Source organism: Salmo salar, chromosome 17 (assembly GCF_965601325.2).
Source record: "Salmo salar chromosome 17, fSalSal1, whole genome shotgun sequence".
Classification (NCBI taxonomy): domain Eukaryota; kingdom Metazoa; phylum Chordata; class Actinopteri; order Salmoniformes; family Salmonidae; genus Salmo; species Salmo salar.
The window spans coordinates 50,537,316-50,556,682 of record NC_138307.1 but is presented as its reverse complement, the minus strand read 5'-3'; the positions used below and the strand labels follow the sequence as shown (position 1 = coordinate 50,556,682).

The window sequence follows — 19,367 nt, the reverse complement described above, 5'->3', positions numbered from 1 at the left end:
GGTTGTAGGTTCGATTCCCACGGGGGACCAGTACAGAGAAAAAAAATTATGAAATGTATGCATTCACTACTGTGGATAAGAGCGTCTGCTACATGACTAAAATGTAAAGAACATGATAGGAATTGTAGAAATACATTTCAGTCTGCAGGGACGTTGGAGTAAATATATTTTTATTTCCAAACAAGTACTACTCCTCATCCTTTCAATATTTAAAAATAGATCCTAAGGATCAACAAAGTGCAGACAGCAGTCAATAACTGAACATTGGTTTCACACAAAATGACAAATCAGGCAGCAAAGTCGAGGTAAGAGACAACAGAACAGAGAACAAAGGTGCCGACTGCAAATATTGCACATAATAAAATGGCAGAAGAGGCACACTTTGCAGAAAAAAAACAAGAGGTAACAGTTGATAATGGTGTATAACCATGTTAAATACATGTATATAGCTAGGTTCTCTAACTTCGATGAGATTCAACTCATGTGCTCTATTTATAACTGGGAAAGGTTTAACATGGGCCTTGAAGTAAGTGACAGCAACTTAACACAATGGGGGGGAATGCCATAATAAGTCCACAATCAAATGCAACAGCTCTAAAATTACAAGGCATAAGCAATATAAATGTGCTATAACACTGAATTTGTCATGATATTGGAAGAACTCTTTCTGAAAGAGAGAATTACTTTGGTTTTGCATAGCAATTTTAATGCTCCAGAATGAAAATAAAAAGGACGCATGATATAAAATGCTTATTTTTTTTCCCCAACTCAATACAATTGCTACTCTCAAACAAAGATGGAAGCCAATAGAGAACCTGAGAAATGGGAGAGTCGGTGCTTAGCACGATGTAAACAAAGTAAATTGAAATCCAAATGGAGGCATCTTAACATGCAATGTAAGTAAGAACCTAATACATAAGCCCAATTTAATTATATCCAAAATGAGTGAAAGGTATTGCTTGAGAACAGTTTGTTTTATGGCCCATGGGCATCAACACATTTATAGCACTTTTTTTCTTCTTTCCAAAACCACCCAAAATCATGTTCCACGATTAAATTAACAGTAATTCCAAAATAACCACAATAGCTAAACTCATACCCAGTGAGTAGTGGGACATGTTTCTGGTGATAATAAATCATGAACACTCTGTGTATGTGGTGACCATGTTCCCTCTGCGCTGTGTCACTGTCCTGCAGTGATGTTTTGCTGAGCCCTGGAACCGGCTGTCCGCCCTGCCCGTGTGTCCGTTAAACGAGAACATCTTCTCCATGTCCTCAAACACGTCATCAAAGAGTTCTCCACCAAAGGAGCCCTGGAAGTGTCTCTTGTGCCTGTTCTGGGCCTCCTGATGGGCCTGGAAGTGGCTGTTGAAGGCCCTCTTGTGATGGGCATGATGGGAGTGCTGGTTATGACCGAACAGGTCAGAGTCTCTGAACAGATCATCAAAGTTGAAGTTAAAGTTCTGGTGGAAGTGCTGTCCACTCCTCCCACCTCCTGTGCCTGGCTCACCGGCGGAGGGGCCATGTCCAAACTGGTCATACTCCCGTCTCCTCTTATCGTCTGATAACGTCTCGTACGCTGGCAAAGGAAAGGAAACATGAGTCTCTTGGAGTCCACAGACATCAGAAAAACAACAAATGCTTTAACATTTAAAACTTTATAACTGATTAATGGGAATATTAAGATCAATAAAGTTCATATTCAGTTTAGAGTGATTAACGCAATGTTAAGCATTTTTACGCGTTTTCCCTTTCTGTATTAGACATGATTTCCAGTGTTCTGTGTGTGACACTCGGGTTGATGGTTCCTAGACTCGATACTGACTGTTATGGATTAAACTCATATCTGTTGACAGTGATTGACGCCAGACTGGAGTTACAAGGACTGAGGACACACTGATTATAATTGTATTGTCTGTGAACACTGCGATTCTGTAGTAGCTGACTTCCTACAAGCTTCTCGGCAGGTGTTAACAGTACATTTCGTGTTGCTGATCAGGCTATTGGGCCTTCTCGGTGAAGGCCAGTTAGACATTCTCTGCTCCTGTGCTGGATATTGTTATCCCTGTTTGCAAATTTGTAATTAAACCAGATACATTTTTTTATTGATATTATCAACGTGGCTGATTCTCTCCTTGTTCACCTGAAAATGTCTATTGCACTGACAATATTAAAGATTGGAAAAACATCCATTACTTGTGAAATGTTTCCGATAGTATTAATACTATTACAGGATGAATGATTAGCACTCCGTCCAATATATTTGATGTGGACTTGACGTAATGAGCCCTAATGTAACAGACAAGGGAGTGCCCATCTACCCAACACAGAAGTTGACAGGACTCACCCTCAGCTATTTCCCTGAACTTTGCCTCTGCATCAGGACTCTTGTTTCGGTCAGGATGGTACTTCATGGCTAGCTTATGGAAGGCCTTCTTGATCTGGCGCTGGGAGGCATCTTTTGGCACGCCTAGGATGTCATAGTAGTCCCTCTGTGCCAGTATGAACTCAGTTATCATGAGAATACATACTGCTAACATTAAGACTGACTGTGCTGTGGCCATATTGGTGGTTAGCTCTTGCCTCCCTGCCCAGGAAAGAGAGAGAGGTTTGACAGTTAGTTGACAGTTTGTTACTGACACAAGCAAATTACAATGTAAAGTTGACAAAAGTATAACCATGTAAGCATGTTTTAACCTGTACTGTAGAAAGGAAGCACGGCATGGTAAATCTGTAAAATGTGCTGTGTTACATAGGCTTTTCTTTTTGTTTTTGAAATAAAAACCCCTTTTAGCTAGGGACATGATCTACAAATGTATTTATTCTAGTGAATAGATGGTTGAATCAGCCACAGAATGATCCAACCGTTTACATTGTATTTAAAGCAATTGGTACGGCAGTTTAAATCATCGGAAGTGGGTGGAAGTGTCAGAATAACAAACACACAGAGACTGTGAAAACTACTTGAAACACAGTTCTGAACTGTATGCTAAGTCTAAGCTCAAATAAGCGTTAAATAAAAATAAAAGAGAGAACTTACCTTGGAAAGCACTAACAACAGCCTCCTGGCTCTCTATCAGACGACACTAGCACAGCTGATCCGTAGATGACAAACTAGAGCGGGTTGCATCCAGAGCTGTTACTCCACGACTCGCAATACTATTGGTTCATTTCTTCACCCACTGACTCGAAACACCACGATTGGCTGAAACTAGGGGCACGTGGATCTTATTTGCATGCGTTCACATCCGGTACACTCCAGTCCTGTTGGTGGCAATAGGAAATGTGAAACCACAGCCGATTGCTACACTGTTGCAGGCTGGACTGTAGTCAGATGATCTCATGCTAGCGTCGGAGTTTATGTGAATAAAACAGGTAAGTCCTTATCCGTTTGACCTCGACGTTGATTCCATATTTGCATTTCCATGTAGTGTTATCCAATGCCTAATGTATCTTTAGTGAAAGAGAAGTATCGAGCTAGTTTATTTCATATGCTTTACATATCACCAGAGTGAGTTGAGTGCTGCACTGCCAGCCAGCGACAGAAGCAGACAGAAGACAGCTCCCAAGGCTAATTATTGCTGTCCGATAGCTAAATTCTTCCTATCTAGAACGAGTACACGTTTGCGGAAAAAGTAGGTAAGGAAATCTCAATCTTTTTGGGGGGGTTTGCCTTTATTGGCAGAATGTGATTCAGAGGGTGTTTACACCAGATACATCTTTCAGGCCAGGTTCCAAGGTTTGTTGGCTGTAGGACTAACACTAAGGTCCCATAATGAGAAGTAGGTTAATGATAACAAGTTTATGGTTTTCTTTTTTGGAAGAGGCTAACCAAGACCTTTGGTGACTTGTTTTGTGGCTTTATATCATTGGCCTTTTACCTACATTTGCTATGGTGAAAAATATCCACCTGGTCTCATAGGACTTGAAACCCGAGTTCTCTCTTTTCAGACAAAGCTGTGTTTTTGACTGAGGCTGTAGTGTTGAATAAACTAGTGTGGTGCTGTTACCTCTCGGAACCCCCTCCCTCTCCTGCTGCCTCTCCTGCTGCCCCCTTGTAGACCTCCACCCCATCCCTCCTGGTGACCCCTGTGATGTCGTCCCCGTGCTGCGGCTTCCTGGCGCAGTACACCCACCATCACCTGGTCGCCTTCCTCCTCACCTTCTTTAGGTAAACTCAACTCCTGAACTCCCACCAGCCTTGTAGGGATCTGGTATAAGACCCTCTGAATGTTCCGAGTTCTTATTCCAGTTCTCTTTGCCCTAAATGCTCTCTCTCTACACAAGCACTTATACCAGAGCATACATACGCATTTGATACACAGGCTCACTTGTGCTCATATAGGCCTACATCCTCCTTAAGTAAATACAGTACTAAGCCAAGTGCTAATGCCTGGACTCGAGCTACAGTACTCACAGTCTTATAAAGCTCTCCACTGTAAGTACACTGTAAAAAAAATAAAACGTGACATTGCTTCTTGGTCAGGCTGGTTGTTATCAGAGTAGGAGAAAGTGAACGTATCAGACAGTTGAGCAGTAAGAATCAGATTCATGCTGAATCTTGCTTCTCACATTCCCTATCCTGACCTCCCCACTCTGAACCCTGACCTTTGACCCCACTCGGCTGTGTCAAAGATTTTGTGGCTGTGCTTTCCAGGCCCTGTCATCAGGAAGTGACGTATGGCCTAGAGTTCTTATTACAGGTTATAGTCTTGAGGAATTTATAGTAGTTGTAAATGGGTTGAGTACTGCACACCAGCTGCTTTAAACAGCTAAACACAGATTGGAAGGCCCTGGATGTTTCTGGTCTCTTGTTGTGCTAGGAATATAACATGGCTTTATTAATCTCCCCTCCCTCCCTCTCTCTCCAGCTATGTCCTCCTGCACGCCTCGAGGAAGACCTTTAGTAATGTGAAAGTGAGCATCTCAGCCCAGTGGACTCCCTCTGTGCAGAATGCCAGCTCTCCTGCCTTCTCACCCGGGGAGGTACGTACTCGGGAGGATGTGGATTCACTTCCTTGAATTATCCCTCCTTTTCGCCTCCCCTGAATGATGACCTCTGATATAATGACTTAACTCCTGGATCTCTGCTATTTTGCCTCAGTTTGCACCATTGGGTTTGTTTAGTGATCTCTTCATGTGCAATCCTCAATATTTACTTTGTGTGTAGTGGATGGGGAAGTGTTATCAGGTGAGGAGCTATTGACTAGTGCTCTGCACGTGATCATATGTTGAAACAGACCATGAAGCACAGCTAATACTAATGGTTAAATAAATCCCCTTATTCAGTTACTCTGACAACGTTTTTGTGTTAAATGATATGAAGTTTATTTATTTTGATTGTCTATTCTGTATCTTCCTCCAGACATGGGAGGAGCATAACCTGTTTGCAGACTCCGATGGAGCCACTCTGTTCCTGGGTGTCCTCGACACCATCTTCCTGTTTTCCTACGCCGTGGTGAGTGTCGGGGTCAGCTGGGGTCACGGGGGGGCCTTCTGGTTGGTAGTCTAGCAACAGTGACTCAGTGTAACCTAATCAGTCAGATCAGATTTACTTCTCTCTCCTGCCACACGCTAATATGCACATTAAACTAATGTATGTTAATTCATTAATGCTATCTTTCGTTATCAACATGGAAACAAGCACACTGATGCATAGTCAAAGCAGGAGGACAGGGTAAACATGTGTGTGTTGTTCAATATTCATGCAGGGCTTATATATGAGTGGAGTGATTGGAGACCGCATGAACCTCCGGTATGTCCTCTCCTTTGGTCTGTGTGGTTCAGCCATAGTGGTAAGTGGGGCACTGCTTTTATATTTCATATACATCTACACAGTTGTTACATCAGATTCATACAATAGGTACTTAGTGAAAACGCAATTGCTACAATAGGCATATACTGCAGATTCTGCATTTTCATACCATTTATATTTCACTGTGTTTATTTAGTGACGTAATCCAATATAACCTTCTGTTTTTCCCTCCTTCACTTCCCAGGAGTTTGTGTTTGGTACCCTGACTGAGTGGCTGCAGTTCTATAACATCTACCTGTACTGTGGCCTTTGGGTGCTGAACGGCCTTCTGCAGTCTGCTGTCTGGCCCTGTGTGGTGGCAGTCATGGGGAACTGGTTCGGCAAGTCGGGGTGAGTATTGTATCCCTCTCTCTGCCAGGACACTAGTATACTCCAACACTGATCAGTAGGGCTGGGAATTGCCAGGGACCTTACAATATGATATTATAACGATACAATATTTATTGCGATTCCCACAGTTTTATATGTATTGTGATCCGATATTCCAAACATATTGCTCACCATATGTCTGAGAGAGCCATGAGAACTAGTTTTGGTCAGTCATGGAAATAAAAGTGCTGAAAACAAATGGGCTCCCTAAAAATAAGATGGAGAACAAGCTATGAAGGGAAAATTCTGGAGTTCAGGTGGCGGTACAGCAAACTAGCGCAAAAAATAATATTGCAATATTGTCAAAATGATACGTCTCTATATATCGTCAAAAAGAATATCCCCATCTGTAACTGTATTTGTTTGCCCCATCACTACTGATCAATGCAGATCACTCACAGATTGAGTAAAGCTCCTTGAATGTCAACAATCCGAAGTTGACTTTACAAACAGTAGCCTTAGGGGATTGCTTTAACTGTGGGGTCGTTACATATGATTTCAATCCCTTTCTGACTGCACCCCTTTTGATTTGCCTGAAACCTTTCATACATGTTTGCCCATGGTAAAATTGGTCAGAAAGTAACTTTTTGGACCTGAATGCCAAAACATTCAGGAGATGGGTGTTCAAAGTTGACCCATGTTGCATACTGTTACGTTCTCCAGCAAGAAAACCAAAAATGTCACGCAAACAAAAGCGGGAACTAAGAGTCAATGACCAACAACCAAAATGAAACAAGTGGTTTTAGGAGAGGTTCTGAAAGAGACGGGCGTGTCCACTGAAAGTTGACTAGTAACAACAACTGGACCCTAAAAGACGTCTACCATTAGCACCCACTAAATTTACAAAAGAGGCAAACAAAAGAAAAAGCAAGGTTAAAGAGAGGAAGCAAACCAAAAAGGTGGACCAAAACAAAATCGGATAAAAGATTGTTTGTCTAGAAATCAAAATAGGGTGCGCCAACTAAAGGTGTTAACCCTCTGCATCTATCAAAACAACAGGAGCACAGGGCTCTTAACCTGTCCTGGCCCAGGCGCTATTTAACGCCTTCCCACTAAAGAGATGGCAACCAGCATAGGTGTAACCAATACTGACTAACAAGGTGACACCAATCGGTGTGCCCTACGTGCTAACGAGCTATACGTGCTAAAGTCCAACCTTAAAACATAAATGGAAAAACCAAAACCTGTAACAATTCCCCACCCTACCATGAGACATCCATGTCTTTATCACTGATAAAGATAAACGGTTGAGTTTGATATCTTTTAAAAGCTTACAAACAGGGTTTTCAGTCTATTCTATTTTTATTTTTTTTTAAATGTAAGAAAATGAATTTTCTTTAAGCATTAATGTTAATTATCTAAAAATAAGTGACCTCAGATTTGACAAATGTTTACTAATGTTGTCGTTTAGACCCTATTTTACATAATCTAAGGGGGTGCTGTCAAAAAGTGATTGAAATCATACGGAACGACCCTGTGATGTACTGATTTATTCGTGATTCTATTGTATTCTAGAAGACAAGGTTCTAATTGAGTATTGTGTTGAGTATGTTGTATGTATTGTGCATGTTCTTGAGAGTAACTGCTGTATGTCTCCTCCTCCCTCCAGGCGAGGTTTTGTGTTTGGCCTGTGGAGTGCCTGTGCCTCTGTTGGGAACATCCTGGGAGCTTTCCTGGCATCCAGTGTTCTCAAGTACGGTTATGAGGTGAGTGCAGACACAGATATACCTATTACAGATCTGCTCTGGGATTCACCTTTTTATAAGGTCTAGATGAAAAACGGACATGCTATGTAGCATAGACAATACCTGGTATGGTCTAGTTAGTAAGTCTAGAAGAAAATGTCACTACATTGTTGTCTAGAATAAGTTATGTGAGGGTGTCTTTCTCTCAACCTCTTGCTACATAGTTAGCTACATGACACGAACAGCACAATTCACAATACAAGTCACCTCAGTGTTATGCTGTGTTTCTGTAGTATGCCTTCCTGGTCACTTCAGTGCTGCAGTTTGCTGGTGGGGTGGTGGTGTTCTTTGGTCTGCTCACCTCCCCTAAAGAAGTGGGTGAGTATTAGGTCCGCGTATTCCCAGTTTCCCTCATTGGTCTGGCATTGTCTCCCTATCATTGTATCATACTGTACATTCTTTCACTTCAAGTCTCAAGTTCTATTAGTCGTATGTACAGGATACGCATGGTATACACCATCCAATGAAATGCTTACTTGCAGGTTCCTTCTCGAAAATAATACAAGATAAGAATACGAACATAAAGTAAATGGCTCAGTAGAATAGAATAAACATTGAAGCAACTTCGTCCTTTCTGTGCCATCCTAATTGTTTTTGTCAATTCTCTTGACATTAATCGTTATTGTTCTGTGAGGAAGTAAAAAAATAAATATATATTTATTATTATTATATATTATTATATTATTATATTTTTTGTGAGGAAGTTGTAGTAATGTGTGTGTGTGTGTGTGTGTGTGTGTGTGTGGAATATGATATAAAGCACATATGAACTCAGCAAAAAAAGAAACGTCCCTTTTTCAGGACCCTGTCTTTCAAAGATAATTCGTAAAAATCCAAATAACTTCACAGATCTTCATTGAAAAGGGTTTAAACACTGTTTCCCATGCTTGTTCAATGAACCATAAACAATTTATGAACATGCACCTGTGGAACGGTCGTTAAGACACAAACAGCTTACAGACGGTAGGCAATTAAGGTCACAGTTATGAAAACTTAGGACACTAAAGAGGCCTTTTTACTGACTCTGAAAAACACCAAAAGAAAGATGCCCAGGGTCCCTGCTCATCTGCGTGAATGCACCTTAGGCATGCTTCAAGGAGGCATGAGGACTGCAGATGTGGCCAAGGCACTAAATTGCAATGTCCGTACTGTGAGACACCTAAGACAGCGAGACAGGACGGACAGCTGATCGTCCTCGCAGTGGCAGACCACGTGTAACAACACCTGCACAGGATCGGTACATCCGAACATCACATCTGCGGAATAGGTACAGGATGGCAACAACTGCCTGTGTTACACCAGGAGCGCACAATCCCTCAATCAGTGCTCAGACTGTCCGCAATAGGGTGAGGGAGGCTGAACTGAGGGCTTGTAGGCCTGTTGTAAGGCAGGTCCTCACCAGACATCACCGGCAACAACGTCGCCTATGGGCACAAACCCACCGTCGCTGGACCAGACAGGACTGGCAAAAAGTGCTCTTCACTGACGAGTCGCGGTTTTGTCTCACCTGGGGTTATGGTCGGATTCGCATTTATTGTCGAAGGAATGAGTGTTACACCGAGGCCTGTACTCTGGAGCCGGATCGATTTGGAGGTGGAGGGTCCGTCATGGTCTGGGGCGGACTGAGCTTGTTGTCATTGCAGGCAATCTCAACGCTGTGCGTTACAGGGAAGACGTCCTCCTCCCTCATGTGGTACCCTTCCTGCAGGTTCATCCTGACATGACAATGCCACCATCCATACTGCTCGTTCTGTGCATGATTTCCTGCAAGACAGGAATGTCAGTGTTCTGCTATGGCCAGCGAAGAGCCCGGATCTCAATCCCATTGAGCACGTCTGGGACCTGTTGGATCGGAGGGTGAGGGCTAGGGCCATTCTCCCGAGAAATGTCCGGGAACTTGCAGGTGCCTTGGTGGAAGAGTTGGGTAACATCTCACAGTAAGAACTGGCAAATCTGGTGCAGTCCATGAGGAGGAGATGCACTGCAGTACTTAATGCAGCTGGTGGCCACACCAGATACTGACTGTTACTTTTGATTTTGACACCTCCCCCTTTGTTCAGGAACACATTATTCAATTTCTGTTCATCACATGTCTGTGGATCTTGTTCAGTTTATGTCTCAGTTGTTGAATCTTATGTTCATACAAATATTTACACGTTACGTTTGCTGAAAATAAACACATTTGACAGTGAGAGGACGTTTCTTTTTTTGCTGAGTTTAGCTATATACTTTGACTCTTTTGATGAAGAGTGTTGTTTCTCTGTCCCATCAGGTCTGTGTTTGGAGTCAGAAACAAGTCTGAGACCAGTGGAAAGAGACGCAGACAGCCACAGGCCTCTGATGAGTGATGAAGAGGATGAGGAGGGATCGGAGGAGGTGTGTGACGGAGGGTACTACACCATCCGGCAGGGGGATGAGGAGCCGCGGGAAACACCCAAAGCCATCGGATTCTGCCAGGCCTTCTGCCTACCCGGGGTGCTGCCTGTGAGTGGGATATTACTAGAGCTCTCTTTGTGTCTCTGTCTCTTTCTCATGACCTCTCTAAATCTGGTCGGCTGTCACCAACTCTCTCTTTCGCACTCACCCTGCTACAGTGAGGGAAAAAAGTATTTGATCCCCTGCTGATTTTGTACGTTTGCCCACTGACAAAGAAATTATCCGTCTATAATTTTAATGGTAGGTTTATTTGAACAGTGAGAGACAGAATAACAACAAAAAAATCCAGAAAAACGCATGTCAAAAATGTTATAAATTGATTTGCATGTTAATGAGAGAAATAAGTATTTGACCCCCTCTCAATCAGAAAGATTTCTGGCTCCCAGGTGTCTTTTATACAGGTAACGAGCTGAGATTAGGAGCACACTCTTAAAGGGAGTGCTCCTAATCTCAGCTTGTTACATGTATAAAAGACACCTGTCCACAGAAGCAGTCAATCAATCAGATTCCAAACTCTCCACCATGGCCAAGACTGAAGAGCTCTCAAAGGATGTCAGGGACAAGATTGTAGACTGGCTGGAATGGGCTACAAGCCCATCGTGAAGCAGCTTGGTGAGAACGTGACAACAGTTGGTGCGATTATTCGCAAATGGAAGAAACACAAGAGAACTGTCAATCTCCCTCGGTCTGGGGCTCCATGCAAGATCTCACCTCGTGGAGTTGCAATGATCATGAGAACGGTGAGGAATCAACCCAGAACTACACGGGAGGATCTTGTCAATGATCTCAAGGCAGCTGGGACCATAGTCACCAAGAAAGCAATTGGTAACACACTACGCCGTGAAGGACTGAAATCCTGCAGCGCCCGCAAGGTCCCCCTGCTCAAGAAAGCACATATACATGCCCGTCTGAAGTTTGCCAATGAACATCTGAATGATTCAGAGGACAACTGGTGAAATTGTTGTGGTCAGATGAGACCAAAATGGAGCTCTTTGACATCAACTCAACTCGCCGTGTTTGGAGGAGGAGGAATGCTGCCTATGACCCCAAGAACACCATCCCCACTGTCAAACATGGAGGTGGAAACATTATGCTTTGGGGGTGTTTTTCTGCTAAGGGGACAGGACAACTTCACCGCATCAAAGGGACGATGGACGGGGCCATGTACCGTCAACTCTTGGGAGAGAACCGCCTTCCCTCTGCCAGGGCATTGAAAATGGGTCGTGGATGGGTATTCCAGCATGATAATGACCCACAACACACGGCCAAGGCAACAAAGGAGTGGCTCAAGAAGAAGCACATTAAGGTCCTGGAGTGGCCTAGCCAGTCTCCAGACCTTAATCCCATAGAAAATCTGTGGAGGGAGCTGAAGGTTCGAGTTGCCAAACATCAGCCTCGAAACCTTAATGACTTGGAGAAGATCTGCAAAGAGGAGTGGGACAAAATCCCTCCTGAGATGTGTGAAAACCTGGTGGCCAACTACAAGAAACATCTGACCTCTGTGATTGCCAACAAGGGTTTTGCCACCAAGTACTAAGTCATGTTTTGCAGAGGGGTCAAATACTTATTTCCCTCATTAAAATGCAAATCATTTTATAACATTTTTGACATCCGTTTTCCTGGATTTTGTTGTTGTTATTCTGTCTCTCACTGTTCAAATAAACCTACCATTAAAATTATAGACAGATCATTTCTTTGTCAGTGGGCAAACGTACAAAATCAGCAGGGGATCAAATACACTGCTCAAAAAAATAAAGGGAACACTAAAATAACACATCCTAGATCTGAATGAATGAAATAATCTTATTAAATACTTTTTTCTTTGCATAGTTGAATGTGCTGACAACAAAATTACACAAAAATAATCAATGGAAATCCAATTTATCAACCCATGGAGGTCTGGATTTGGAGTCACACTCAAATTAAAGTGGAAAACCACACTACAGGCTGATCCAACTTTGATGTAGTCCTTAAAACAAGTCAAAATGAGGCTCAGTAGTGTGTGTGGCCTCCACGTGCCTGTATGACCTCCCATCAACGCCTGGGCATGCTCCTGATGAGGTGGCGGATAGTCTCCTGAGGGATCTCCTCCCAGACCTGGACTAAAGCATCTGCCAACTCCTGGACAGTCTGTGGTGTAACGTGGTGTTGGTGGATGGAGCGAGTCATGATGACCCAGATGTGCTCAATTGGATCTGGGGAACAGGCGGGCCAGTCCATAACATCAATGCCTTCCTCTTGCAGGAACTGCTGACACACTCCAGCCACATGAGGTCTAGCATTGTCTTGCATTAGGAGGAACCCAGGGCCAACCGCACCAGCATATGGTCTCACAAGGGGTCTGAGGATCTCATCTCGGTACCTAATGGCAGTCAGGCTACCTCTGGCGAGCACATGGAGGGCTGTGCGGCCCCCCAAAGAAATGCCACCCCACACCATGACTGACCCACCGCCAAACCGGTCATGCTGGAGGATGTTGCAGGCAGCAGAACGTTCTCCACGGCGTCTTCAGACTTTGTCACGTCTGTCACATGTGCTCAGTGTGAACCTGCTTTCATCTGTGAAGAGCACAGGGCGCCACTGGCGAATTTGCCAATCTTGGTGTTCTCTGGCAGATGCCAAACGTCCTGCACGGTGTTGGGCTGTAAGCACAACCCCCACCTGTGGACGTCGGGCCCTCATACCACCCTCATGGAGTCTGTTTCTGACCGTTTGAGCAGACACATGCACATTTGTGGCCTGCTGGAGGTCATTTTGCAGGGCTCTGGCAGTGCTCCCCCTGCTCCTCCTTGCACAAAGGCAGAGGTAGCGGTCCTGCTGCTCGGTTGTTGCCTTCCTACGGCCTCCTCCACGTCTCCTGATGTACTGGCCTGTCTCCTGGTAGCGCCTCCATGCTCTGGACACTACGCTGACAGACACAGCAAACCTTCTTGCCACAGCTCGCATTGATGTGCCATCCTGGATGAGCTGCACTACCTGAGCCACTTGTGTGGGTTGTAGACTCCGTCTCATGCTACCACTAGAGTGAAAAGCCAGCATTCAAAAGTGACCAAAACATCAGCCAGGAAGCATAGGAACTGAGAAGTGGTCTGTGGTCACCACCTGCAGAACCACTCCTTTATTGGGGGTGTCTTGCTAATTGCCTATAATTTCCACCTGTTGTCTATTCCATTTGCACAACAGCATGTGAAATGTATTGTCCATCAGTGTTGCTTCTTAAGTGGACAGTTTGATTTCACAGAAGTGTGATTGACTTGGAGTTACATTGTGTTGTTTAAGTGTTCCCTTTATTTTTTTGAGAAGTATACTTTTTTCCCTCACTGTATCTGCCTCTTTCATTCACCCCCCTGTCTATATTTTAATCTATTTCTATATCTATCATCTTATCATCCTCTCTGCTATCTGCCCCTCCCGGTTTAAGAGTTTCCATTCTCTCAGATCTTTGGCTGACAGTTTTGTTTAGGAGGGGTTGAAGACGTCGCTAGTTGCATTAGTATCCTTCTCTCAACCTCTCCTCCCAGAACTTTACCTGTGAAAATGGACCAATAAAGCAAGTATTTTGTTATGGAGCATCTGATGATGTGAAGATTTTAGTTCTGGCTTTCTGAGATGACTCTCTCAGTAACTGGTGACTGTCATCCTCTCTCCCCAGTATTCCCTGGCGTACGCTTGTCTGAAGATGGTCAACTACTCCTTTTTCTTCTGGCTGCCCTTCTACCTGAGCAGGAACTTTGGCTGGAAGGAGGCCCAGGCCGACAGGCTCTCTGTGTGGTACGACGTGGGAGGCATCATAGGTGAGTGTTAAGGCCAAGGCCTAGTTAACACTAGCTGTATTGACTGGTTAATATGAATGACATTGGTGTTGTTGACTACGGTTTAGATGTGGTAACATCCTAGCTAGCTATGCAGAGTCATTTGTCTAAAGGGGTCTACGCAAACGGAGCCGATGGAGGACCGTTTGCAACGCTCTCTACGTAGTTCCACGTACAGTTGTGCGGCTGAATTTTTGGGACGCGATGCAAACGGACCTGGGTCGGCTCCGTTTGCGTAGACCCCTTTAGACGGTACAGGAAATTGTCTATTAATCTTTCGTTCTTTCGTTCTTTCGTTCTTTCGTTCGTTCGTTCGTTCGTTCGTTTCCCCAGGTGGTACAATCCAGGGCCTGATCTCAGACTTCATGGGGAAAAGAGCTCCAGTGTTAGCCGTCAGTCTGCTGCTAGCTATGGGAGCCCTGGTGGGTTACAGCCGTGAGTACTCCTCCTTCTTTCATCTGCCGTCCTCCTTTTTCTAGCCCAAAACATCTCACTATATTATTGAATTAACCCTATGTTGTCCCCCCCTCAGACTCCCCTCCGGACCAGGTGGCGAATGCAGCTCTCCTGGCCACCACAGGTTTCTTCATAGGAGGACCGTCCAACATGATCAGCTCAGCCATCTCTGCAGACCTGGGGCGACAGGAGGCCCTCAGGGGCAGTCAGGAGGCTCTTGCTACCGTCACCGGCATAGTGGACGGGACCGGGAGTATTGGAGCTGCAGTGGGACAGGTAACGCACACTAGAGACAGAGAAAGTACACACATACATACAGTACATGCATACACACAGAAATATGTGCTTTCCAGTGATTTAATGTTGAGTTTTTTACCTTGTCTTCCAGTATTTGGTATCCCTGATCGAGAGCAAGCTGGGCTGGATGTGTGTGTTCTACTTCTTCATAGTCATGGTGAGATCATCTAGCTAATCCATAATGTTAGACAATGTTCATGTCTTCCATAAATTAGTCACTCATTCTCCTCAGGAGCATCTTACATAAGGTACTGTGTTGTCCCTGTTTGTGACATATTTGGTCCTGTTATTTGATTGCCTCACAGACAGGGTGCAGCATAGTCTTCATCTTGCCGCTGATCGTGACTGAGATTCGGGCCATGTGGAGGGACAGACAGGCACGGACACATGAGCTGTGAAGCCTTCCTCACGAGGGCCATGTTGTTTCCTACTCCTTCCCTATGGGGCCTACTGCCTGTCAGTCAGACTATGTCCACTGATCACTACTGTAGATGTATGTACAACATGTCTATGAATGTGTATGTCCAGTCTATGTATATATTTGGTCTGAAACACGTTTTCTTTTTTAAAGATATTACTTCAGAGCCTTTTAACGAGTGGGGGCAGGGCCCTCTCAATATTTGTGGTCTGAGATTGGAAATTCCAAGCAGCTAACGATTATTCCAATTCCTTTACCAGTTTACTGGAATGTATAATGATTACTTGTATAGAATGATTGGATCTGCTCATTTGCTTAGTAGAGATCAGATTTCAAAGACACACAAAACACTCCATCACTCACTCATAGAATCTCACAGTTACACGTCCTCTCGGTGGATTTTTAGTCATTGCCTGTAGCACACACTCTAGTCAGTGACCACGTTTACATGCGCACGGTATTCTGGACAGTAGCTCATATCTCGCAGAAGGTCTTATTCGTGTTAAGCTGTTTACATGCACTTTTGATATCCCGCTCACAAGTATCCCTGTACCGGTGAATAAACAGATTATTCCTCATTTAAGTTGCTATGGGTTAAATATTAACTGAAATATGGCCTATAACCTTTCACATGAAGCGTAATATAATATTAACACTTGCAGAATTATGCCTTTCTTGCAGTGAAATTACACAACTAATGTTAATTTTGTCTCGGGAACAGGAGTGGAGAAATACGATTACATTCAGCATCTCTTGAGAAAATGCGAGTGCGCGTGTAATGTGTTATCGTTGACACTGTTATGCAAGCAGACAGTATTTCAACCACATAAAATCTGCACCCGAGACAGACTAAAGTCTTAACATAAACCTATTTCGTCGTTTTCTGAGCTTTTAATTTCATTAAAACCAGTCAAACTGATGACATTTTGCACAGACCAATCTTTCCACTGTTCTCCCCGGTCCCTAAACGAAACAGACAACTTTACTGGTTTTAACTAGATTACTAATGCAGTCATTCTGTCAATGTAAGACAATATTCTGGTGAACACTACTTTATTTAGTCTTCCGGGGCAACAAGTTATGACAAAGGAGAAGTTGCATGTATCTAACTTTCGTTGACAAACAAATGTCCTTCCAAATGTCGGAAATTGTCAACAGAAAGTTGTCTAAATTACGCCACACGGTCCAGGATGGAGTATCAGCCAAAATACATTATTATGGTGGATGGAACTGCGCAGGTAGCCTACTTTTTGAAGTGATTTGTTTAACAATCAGATGAAAACATCACACAACACCCATTATACCTGAAACTGAGCCTACACAGACTGCGGAAAAACAACAGTAAACGGGATAAGATGTTTACATGCCACAGTATCCCATCTAAGATCAGAAAATCCAAGGCATCTTATCCGGGTTTCTCATAACCGGGATACAAACTTTTTCGGGTTATTGTAAACGAGATATGATGTTTACGTGTGTCAACTCAAAAACAGGGTACTTGATTACCCCGAATAATAACGGAATATTGGTGTGCATGTAAACGTGGTCAGAGTATACGGTACGTTTGCCAATAACGTTTTTAAGCAGCTTTTTTAAGTCTTAACGGTCAGTAAACATTAACTGCACGCCTCTGAAATATTTTCCTCAAGGTATTTATTTATTTAAAGAACAGTAAGATTACATCAATGTAAAAAAAATATATTGTCACATGTCTTATCAAAATAAGTTAAAAGGTATACTGATTTTATTTACTGTAGGTACGTAAATTAAAACAGTACAAGTAGTTCTTCTGGTTGGATTGGGATCAGTTGCTAAATTTACTGTAGTGGTTTTAACCAAGGCCATAAGTGCATTTCAGCTGGTCCAGGACCTGCTAAACTTGATGAAATGGAATGTGTATTTAATTTGATCATTGTTGAATTTATGTTCTTTAATCTGTGGTAAATGTTCTTTTTTTTTCCCATATGTGCACTTTAAATTAATGTTTTAATGAGCCTGTGTTTTTTAGTTTTTTTTTCAAGAAAAGCAAATGGGCTTTTTCAAAACTGTTGACTCCTATCTTTTATTCTTCCCAGGAGAATGTACGATATATTTTGGGAAACCACCTCAATGAATTTGAACTTCAATGACCTAAACTGTATTCACACGACTGACTTCTTTGTAGAAATCTCATAAAGCAATGAAACCAGCATTTAGAAACATTGAATTAGCATACTTGGCAGGATGATTTATTTTCACATGTAAAATGGACAAAAATTAAGAGGATCTGTTCAGAAGGACTTTGTAAATTACTAATGGGATAGATATCCTGTAGAGGTGTAGAGGGATAAGTTCTGCTCAACCCTGTTGCAGATGTGTTACGTCACTTCAGAACCACCAGGAGGAGCCCTTAAGGCAAAAAATAATACCAGAAAAATGTGTAGAATTAGTAGGTCTAATAGAATTAGTAGGTCTAATAGTATTTGTAAACTTCATGTGTAGAATTAGGTCTAAAATAATTTGTAGACTTAATGTGTAGAATTAGTGCTAATAAAATTAGTAGGTCTAATAAAATTAGTAGACTTAATATGAGTAGATTTAATAGAACTAGTAGACTTAATATGTGTAGAATTAGTAGGCCTAATAGAATTAGTAGACTTTATGTGTAGAATTAGTAGGTCTAATAGAATTAGTAGCCTTAATATGTGTAGAATTAGTAGGTCTAATATATACTGCTCAAAAAAATAAAGGGAACACTTAAACAACACAATGTAACTCCAAGTCAATCACACTTCTGTGAAATCAAACTGTCCACTTAGGAAGCAACATTGCTTGACAATAAATTTCACATGCTGTTGTGCAAATGGAATAGACAACAGGTGGAAATTATAGGCAATAAGCAAGACACCCCCAATAAAGGAGTGGTTCTGCAGGTGGTGACCACAGACCACTTCTCAGTTCCTATGCTTCCTGGCTGATGTTTTGGTCACTTTTGAATGCTGGTGGTGCTTTCACTCTAGTGGTAGCATGAGACGGAGTCTACAACCCACACAAGTGGCTCAGGTAGTGCAGCTCATCCAGGATGGCACATCATTGTGAGCTGTGGCAAGAAGGTTTGCTGTGTCTGTCAGTGTAGTGTCCAGAGCATGGAGGCGCTACCAGGAGACAGGCCAGTACATCAGGAGACGTGGAGGAGGCCGTAGGAGGGAAACAACCCAGCAGCAGGACTGCTACCTCCGCCTTTGTGCAAGGAGGAGCAGGAGGAGCACTGCCAGAGCCCTGCAAAATGACCTCCAGCAGGCCACAAATGTGCATGTGTCTGCTCAAACGGTCAGAAACAGACTCCATGAGGGCCCGACGTCCACAGGTGGGGGTTGTGCTTACAGCCCAACACCGTGCAGGACGTTTGGAATTTGCCAGAGGACACCAAGATTGGCAAATTCGCCACTGGCGCCCTGTGCTCTTCACAGATGAAAGCAGGTTCAAACTGAGCACGTGACAGACGTGACAGTCTGGAGACGCCGTGGAGAACGTTCTTCTGCCTGCAACATCCTCCAGCATGACCGTTTTGGCGGTGGGTCAGTCATGGTGTGGGGTGGCATTTCTTTGGGGGGCCGCACAGCCCTCCATGTGCTCGCCAGAGGTAGCCTGACTGCCATTAGGTACCGAGATGAGATCCTCAGATCCCTTGTGAGACCATATGCTGGTGCGGTTGGCCCTGGGTTCCTCCTAATGCAAGACAATGCTAGACCTCATGTGGCTGGAGTGTAACAGCAGTTCCTGCAAGAGGAAGGCATTGATGCTATGGACTGGCCCGCCTGTTCCCCAGACCTGAATCCAATTGAGCACATCTGGGACATCATGTCTCGCTCCATCCACCAACGCCACGTTGTGTGATTTTGTTGTCAGCACATTCAACTATGTAAAGAAAAACGTATTTAATAAGAATATTTCTTTCATTCAGATCTAGGATGTGTTGTTTAAGTGTTCCCTTTTTTTTGAGCAGTGTATTTAGTAGACTTAGTGTGTGGAATTAGTAG

The 19,367-nt window shown here is 43.5% G+C and overlaps 2 protein-coding genes across 7 annotated transcripts; one reads left to right on the top strand and one right to left on the bottom strand.

Moving 5' to 3' along the window:
- Window positions 1-153: 153 nt before the first annotated feature.
- LOC106576066 (dnaJ homolog subfamily B member 9) lies at window positions 154-3,271 on the bottom strand. The gene is made up of 3 exons (XM_014152926.3): window positions 3,041-3,271; window positions 2,348-2,587; window positions 154-1,579 (listed from the first exon to the last, which is right to left on the bottom strand). Exons 2-3 carry the CDS (start codon window positions 2,562-2,564, stop codon window positions 1,137-1,139), a joined length of 660 nt encoding a protein of 219 aa, XP_014008401.1. The 5' UTR covers window positions 2,565-2,587; window positions 3,041-3,271; the 3' UTR covers window positions 154-1,136.
- On the top strand, window positions 3,257-17,483 carry LOC106576065 (sugar phosphate exchanger 3). Of its 6 annotated transcripts, none has more exons than XM_014152923.3 (15): window positions 3,257-3,375; window positions 3,511-3,635; window positions 4,062-4,171; window positions 4,872-4,986; window positions 5,366-5,458; window positions 5,712-5,795; window positions 6,000-6,145; window positions 7,794-7,890; window positions 8,163-8,247; window positions 10,202-10,413; window positions 14,018-14,159; window positions 14,511-14,612; window positions 14,710-14,909; window positions 15,022-15,087; window positions 15,236-17,483. In XM_014152923.3, the coding sequence occupies exons 3-15, from the start codon at window positions 4,095-4,097 to the stop codon at window positions 15,326-15,328; spliced, it is 1,512 nt and encodes a 503-aa protein (XP_014008398.1). In that variant the 5' UTR covers window positions 3,257-3,375; window positions 3,511-3,635; window positions 4,062-4,094; the 3' UTR covers window positions 15,329-17,483. The 6 variants fall into 6 exon arrangements, with proteins under 6 accessions (XP_014008398.1, XP_014008395.1, XP_045555667.1 ...); XM_014152920.3 differs by having other exon boundaries at window positions 3,511-3,639; XM_045699711.2 differs by having other exon boundaries at window positions 3,511-3,639; window positions 3,997-4,171.
- The last annotated feature ends 1,884 nt before the right edge of the window (window positions 17,484-19,367 follow it).

Coding starts and splice junctions, on each gene's coding strand:
- LOC106576065 (XM_014152923.3), top strand. CDS start 4,095: ATGTCGTCCCCGTGCTGCGGCTTCCTGGCGCAGTACACCCACCATCAC. Junction 4,172..4,871: donor TTCCTCCTCACCTTCTTTAG/GTAAACTCAACT, acceptor CTCTCTCTCCAG/CTATGTCCTCCTGCACGCCT. Junction 4,987..5,365: donor CTGCCTTCTCACCCGGGGAG/GTACGTACTCGG, acceptor ATCTTCCTCCAG/ACATGGGAGGAGCATAACCT.
- LOC106576066 (XM_014152926.3), bottom strand. CDS start 2,564: ATGGCCACAGCACAGTCAGTCTTAATGTTAGCAGTATGTATTCTCATG. Junction 1,580..2,347: donor GTTCAGGGAAATAGCTGAGG/GTGAGTCCTGTC, acceptor TTCCTTTGCCAG/CGTACGAGACGTTATCAGAC.